This window comes from Rhincodon typus, unplaced genomic scaffold (assembly GCF_021869965.1).
Source record: "Rhincodon typus isolate 14 unplaced genomic scaffold, sRhiTyp1.1 hic_rhity00011266, whole genome shotgun sequence".
Taxonomy (NCBI): domain Eukaryota; kingdom Metazoa; phylum Chordata; class Chondrichthyes; order Orectolobiformes; family Rhincodontidae; genus Rhincodon; species Rhincodon typus.
The window spans coordinates 1-7,201 of NW_025976904.1; the positions used below are offsets into that span (position 1 = coordinate 1).

The window sequence follows — 7,201 nt, forward strand, 5'->3', positions numbered from 1 at the left end:
CTTAGTCAATTTACATTCACTTGAAGGTATAAACCTCAGGTTGATGGATATGCCACTTGACATTTAAACATTATTGTTTAGTTCACCTTTTTAAATATAGAAACATAGAAATAGATGCAGGAGTAGGCCACCTTAGATGTTCGAGTCTACCTTGTTTCTGCTTTCTCCCCATATCCTTTAATCCCTTTAGCTCTAAGAACTATATCCAAATCCTTTTTGAAAACATTCAGTGTATTGGCTTTGACTGCTTTCTGTGGCAGAGAATTCCACAGGCTTACCATAGCATCATACAGCACAGAAACACCCTTCGGTTCAACTTATCTGTGCTGACTAAGTTTCTCAAACCAAACTAGTCCCTCTTTCCTGCATTTGGCCTATATCCCTCCCAACCTTTTGTATTAATGTACCTGTCCAAATGTCTTTTAAATGTTGTACCTGCATCTACCATTTCCTCTGGCGGTTCATTCTACATACAAACCATTCCACCACTATTCTGTTTCCTGTAACTTAGCTAATTTTGTATCCATATTGCCACTGTTCCTTTTTTATTCAATGGGGTTTAACTTTGCTGGCAAATCTATTATACTTTATAAATTGTACATAATATACATTATAATCTATTATAAAACACTTTTGAAGTCCATATATACCACATCAGCTACTTTGCACTAATCAACTTTCTCTGCTAACTCATCAAAAAAACTCGAACAGGTTAATTGCCCACAAATTGCCTTTACCAAATCCATGATGGGTTTCCTTAAATAATCCACTGTTGTCCAAGTGATTTGTTAATTTTGCCCGGATTCTTGATTCGACAAGTTTCCCACCACTGAGGTTGAACTGACTCCCCTGTAGTTGTTGTGTTTATCCATATGCCCCTTTTTTCAAAAGCAACGTTACTTTTGCAGTTCTTTTGTCCTTCAGCACCAAGATCAGGACCTCTGCAATTTCCACTGTCGCTTTGTTCAGCAGCCTCTGATATGTGCTATCTGGTCTTAGCATCCATTATCTCAATCACCTCCTTTTTTCACTGATTGTTTAGACTGGTTAATATTAGAGTAAATTGGAATTCTTTCAGTGGTTAACATTTTGTAAAGTTAATGGAATGTAGTAACTCACTGTATTCATCTGTACATAGCGTAAACCTGTATCTCAATGAATATATATTTCAAAGCGGCACCTTCTATAAGATTGACTCCTTCACAACAAACATTGGACTTCAAATCTTAACAATGTTGTTTTTTTAGTGAATGCTAAAATCATGCTGTTATAAAATGAAAACAGTTTACCTGAAAAGTGATTCTTCTCATTACCCAGATATCACTGCTAGATAACAGCAGTGCTGCCGACTGATCAACCAAAAGTAAACTTTCCTTGTGTTTTGTAGAAATGTACGAAGTTTCCTCTTGCCCAATTCATACAATTCTATTCAACAGAATGTTATATCATTTATCCATACCAGCAGCTATCCTGGAGGAGCTAATCATGTAGAAACCACCTTCCCACTTGAGTCTGCTCAAGAATGGGCAGTCCATCACTAGATTACCCTTAGGTATTGAAGAAAAAATTTGTCCTGACATTTTGTCAGTTTTAGACCAGGAGGGGGATGAAACTCAAGATCCTGCATTCTTCTGTTCTTTTGTTTAGCCTTGAGATGTTTTTTGTACAGTTCTGGTTACAAATAATTAGTTTTGCAGTTTAAAATGATTAAAATGACAGGATTTTGTTCTGGAGGAGCTCAACCAATGAGCAGTCCTATCAAAACCTGGCATCACTTGTTTTCTCCATACACACTGAGAAAGCACAAAATAATTGAAAAAAAAAACACCAAGGATATTGGGAATGAGGAATGAAATAACCCAACATTGTTGCTGGGTATATCTACTACAGTATCATTCCTTCATGCCATTTAAAAATATTAATAATATTGGATCAGGCATTAGTTATATTTTACTATTCTGCAAAAAGTCATGTTAACTTTGGCAGTGACAATAAATCTTATTTACCTTTTCTCTTCAGCCAAGAAAAACATCATATTCCTTAAAGTCTCCAGGAATAAGACCAAATCCCTCAAGACATGCCTCTACCTCTGTGAACCCAAAGAATCCTATGCAGGAGCCTTGCAAGATCAGCGTCAGTAGAATTCCTGAAACTGAAAATGAATCAACATTACCCATCCCAAACTCCCCAAACACACCATTAACTCCAAGTGTATTTGCTTCTCCTGAGTGCAATGTTTTTGATGGGGATGTTTCCAGTCCTAGCAGTGAGTATCATTTTGTTCTGTAAAATGTCGTTACTATTAATATTGGGTTTATTAGCTTGAATAAGCTGCTTTTCTAAAACCTTTAAGTCTCAAGTGATGCGTATGTGGTTCAAATCATCTTTATTTAGAGAATTTGGAAATCCTTGAGTGTGTTCCTCAGAGTGCCACAGCAGTCTCATATAGTTTATGACACTGACTAGTTTTCCAACAGACCAGAAGGTTGCAGGTTTAATTTGCAGTATATGTTGGCACATCAGTTTGGTTGTGCAGAAGAAGACATCGATTTGAGGCATTGGAAAACCAGTCTAATTCTTAGAACTGGTGCCTGTTTAATTATTTCTCAGCTAATGTTGGTATTTTAAGAGGAAAAGGTTAAAATTAATTTTAAAATTGAACATTGCCTTACCGGAAATGACAATGATGAGTAAATATTTGGTTATATGCATGGTAGAAATAACACTCACACAGTATGGCTGATTTTCTGGCTGCTATGCTTTTACTTCCATTTATTCCTCTGTCTTCTACAGGTAGTTCAAGTTCAGTCTGTTCCACAATCTTTGCTCCTGTTCACATTGGTGCTGGTATGCCAGCTTATGCTGGATTTTTTTAATGTCCACTCACGCTGTTGGTTTGCTTTCTTCTCTTGACTCTACAACATCTGCTTACTACTTGTAACGATCCTGCTTTTGACTGGCTGTGGTTAATTAACAGATAATTGCATTCATCTGATTTTAGTAAATTTGAATACATTTTTCATCGCTTTATATCTAAAACAAGTTTGATCATTCTCATGATTTGCTGTGATAATTACAATGAAATGGAACTGAAGAGAATTTAGCTTACAATCTTCACATGGCTTCCTTCATTTAATTGCATTTACTCAGTGAAATGACAGTGTACTGCTACTGTTCATTTTATTGCATTAAGTAACCAAATGTTGAATCCCAGTGCAAAGCATAGATTTACATCAAGGCTAGAGCTGTAACAGTATGCATATACTCAGAAATACACATTATGAAAAGGCTTGTGTATTAGACATCAATTCTTAGATGTGCTAGGTGGCACAATAAACATGTCTGTGGCATAAATATGTGACAAGTTTTTCTATTTTGCTGAAATAACTGGTGTATCTAATGAATTAGACAGACTTGCTCAAATCTGAAAAGCTATTAGTTTTTAACACAGACCATGTCTAAAGTCAACCAATATGGTGACAGCAGGTGGATTAATGAACTATTATGTCATATAGCTTTGCATTCCATTTTGGCTTATTGGTCGCCCTAATAACTTCTGGCCTGGCTAAATATTAAGCTTTAAAAACAACACTTTCATAGAGGACTACGAAAAAGAATGCAAACATTTGGGGTAAAAGGTGTTACAGCTAGTTGTAACACCACACTACTGTTTAAAATAGACTCTCACAACAATTTCCATCAGTTTAAGGTTCTTGTGAAGATTTGTAGCTCGGGGTTGTGGATGAGGTTGTTGGCTTGTTCGCCAACCTCATTTGTGACACAACCCAACTTAGTAGACCTGATCATATAAATACCAAGCAGAGTAGAAAAACATCACTTCATTGGAGGCCGCGCTGATGATGTTACCTAGCATGGTGACAAAATGTCTGTACGATAACCAGCCAGCTCAGCGAGTGAACCAACAGCCTCAATTTCCATCAGTTTCCTGTTTATTAAACATTTGAGCCATTACTTCTCTGAAGTTGCAGAGGTTGTTAATTTTACATTTCTAAAGCTCAGTTTCCCTGTTTACTCTATCATGCTGTCTTACGCTTTCCAGTCCCCAAAGTGCTTCCCTTCCTAATTCAGATTGAGACTACTGCTCTCTCTAGGTCAGGCTGGGGGGGAGATCAGACAATTTAATACTGATATTACTTCTATATCAAAACATTTGACATTCATTGAGGGCAGGATTGGCAGAATTAACACCATTGAACATAATTCATTTTTAACTTAATTGGTTTGAAAAATTCAAAGTTCAAGAAAATCCATTTATATAAATCATTGTATCCTAAAACATGGCCAAGTATTGATTTGTGCAGTTCTCATGTAATTTAAGTATAATTACAACTTAATTGTTGGTGATATTTTTAAACCATTTGTCATTTTCTTCTTTAGGTAGTAACATCAATTTTGCATCTGTCCTGTTGCCACCATCAAGTAGGTTGAGAACATTTATTTTTGTGACTTTAACCTTCATTGATTGCTGATGTAATTTAAAACGGAGTATTTGTTGCTCTGTTAGCTAATCTATTCAAAGCTAAACACACAGTAATCCTGTTTCTTTAATGTTCTTATGAAGTTCTTTGCCACTTTGAAACCATATTTAAATGCATCTGTTGCTTTCTTTTACACTTGCTCATCAAACAAAACTTCTCCCCAGCCTCCCCTTGGCCCCCTGCATCTTCCTCTAGTTTGTCTTCCATATTCCTTCTTTTATAAACATTTTGTCTACCAAACTTGCTTACCATCTAATTTTCTTTTCTGTATCCTGTGCTAGCTATGTTACGTATGATTCTTCCACTTCAGCTGCTGGTCCCCCTTTCAGAACTACCATCAGCAGCTACCTCTTCAAAAACCTCATCCTTGGTTCTGAAAAAAGAGTCATCCCATACTTGAAACATTAATTCTGTTTGTCTCTCCTCAGATGCTGTCAGACCTGCTGAGTTTCTCTAGCATTCTCTGTGGTTGTTGTAGATTACCAGCATCCGCAATATTTTGCTTTTATTTTGCTTTCATCTTTGGTCTTTTTGTTATTGCAAGCTACCATGCCTCTTTCCAAATTACCTTTCTTCATGTCTTTAATTGTTTTATTTCCTTCCAAAATCGTACCTTTTTTTTCCCACCCATAACTCATTGTTTGAATCTCTTCATTTAGATTCTATCCCCGCCACACCATCAAAATAATCTAAATAAAGTCATAAATGACATTGTCATTGAGTGGCTACATGCATTAATGTCTCTGCAGGTTTTGACACTGACTCAATTTATTCCAATGTCAGATCAGTGTGATTGCCCGCATTTGGTTCTACACTTGTATATCAAATTATAATCAGTGCATTTCTAGCAATGGTCTCTCTTTCTGCTGACTTTAACTTCTGAATCACAATAGATCTGCCTTTGGGCTTGACATCTTCCTGTCAATCTTCATTTGTCAACATGATCGGGAAACATGGCTATCAATTTGTGCATGTATGCTAACAATATCTACTCTCCACTGTCTCTCCTTACGTCTTCAAAACATGCTGTTAGTATCTGGTTATGACTGGGCCAGAATTTTCTCCAGTGAAACATTGTAAAGTTCAAAACTATTAACTTCAATAAGCTCCTGGGCTCTGTACACTCATGATTCCATCTGTCTTTCCTGGTTCTTTGCTCAAGATGCACCAGACTGTTTGCATCATTTTTGAGTTCAAGTTTAATGTTTTTTTTACTCCATGTGCTCCCCAACACCAAAACTGTAATATCACTCCCTTTCATATGTGCCCTTAAACATCTTCCACTGAAAACTTCACTCATTCCTGTGTCACCTTGGTGTCTTTGTCTTTCCAAGCTATTTCATTGCTGTTCAGTTTCCCGCTGTGCAATACAACTCATTCAAAACTCCTATTCTGCACCTCAGTCCTCTTACCTAATATTTCAACCATTGATGACTAACATTGATGTAAGGTCCCGCAATGTTGCAAATTTAAAATTCCTTGCTATTATTCCTTAATAAAACTCTGTTTACCTCTATCTCCGTAACCTCCTATAATCCAAGGAACATTCTCACCATTTCTCTGACACTGGCCTTTTGTGTACCGTCCTTGCATTCCTTTGCCTCACTATTTGAAGGTGGTGATTTCAGCCACTGAAACCCCATATTTTGGAATTCCTGCCTGAACACTTTCTTGTTGCTTCTGTTCCTCTTCTTGGATAGTCTCATTAAAATTCAACTCCTTTGCTCTGTCTAGTATTTCTCTTTTAGGTCAGTATGATTTTTTTGGCACAGATTTTTGTGAAATTATTTTCTTTCAGGTAATTTTCTAAGTTACAAAGGGCTATATAGATGCAAGTTATTGCTGGAGCTTTTGGGCCACTGAGATATAAGCGTGATATAAATGACTGGAGTTTAATCTCTCCTTTCGTTCTCTGTTTCCAGAACCTCACTCAAGTTCAAGTTATCATACTTCAAGTGAAGACTCACCTACTCCTCCACCTCTTCCTCAACGAAATAAGCCTGCTTTGGATTTGTTAGATCCTAAGGTAAAGAGCGTATTTCATGGTACAGTGTAAAATCATATTGAAATAAAATTTTCCTTCATTAAACTTCCATTGTACAGTTTAGGAATAAGTCTAACTTACTAACATGTGAGGGGTTGTGCCAACATTTGGCGAGCTGTCGCACAATCTACTCGAGCGACAGCCTGACAGTCTGTCCTGATTCTGTGAATAAGACTATGTATCAGGCACCACCATTACCATCACTGGCCATATCCCCCCCCCCCCCCAACTCTTGATGAATCTAAATTAATATTCCTCTATGCTGAACACCAATTAGAAAAAGCTTTGAGGGTGACAAGGGCACAGAATGTACACTTGGTTGGGAGCTTTCAGTGTTCATCTTGGTTGTATCTTGACTGACCAAAGTGGCTGAATCTTGCCGGACACCGATGACGGACAGGGCCTGCGGCAGTTGGCGAGGAAACGAACAATTTGAATTACTTCAAAACACACAGTAAAAATACCATATCAAATGCATTTCTCTCCTTGGCATTCCTGGTTAACTCCTCAAAATCTTTGATCAAATTTCTCAAATAGAAAATAAAAACTGAAAGAACTGCAGATGCTGTAAATCAGGAACAAAAACAAAGTTGCTGGAAAAGCTCAGCAGGTCTGGCAGCATCTGTGAAGGAAAAAACAGAGTTAATGTTTCGGGTCC

The 7,201-nt window shown here is 37.2% G+C and overlaps 1 protein-coding gene across 1 annotated transcript; it reads left to right on the plus strand.

The window, feature by feature from the left end:
- Positions 1–2,019: 2,019 nt before the first annotated feature.
- On the plus strand, positions 2,020–6,525 carry LOC125482494 (son of sevenless homolog 2-like; the record flags this gene model as incomplete). Its single annotated transcript, XM_048594580.1, has 4 exons — positions 2,020–2,266; positions 2,794–2,847; positions 4,399–4,440; positions 6,422–6,525. Coding segments are annotated over 4 exons (447 nt in total), but the record flags the coding sequence as incomplete, so codon positions are not given.
- Positions 6,526–7,201: the final 676 nt, after the last annotated feature.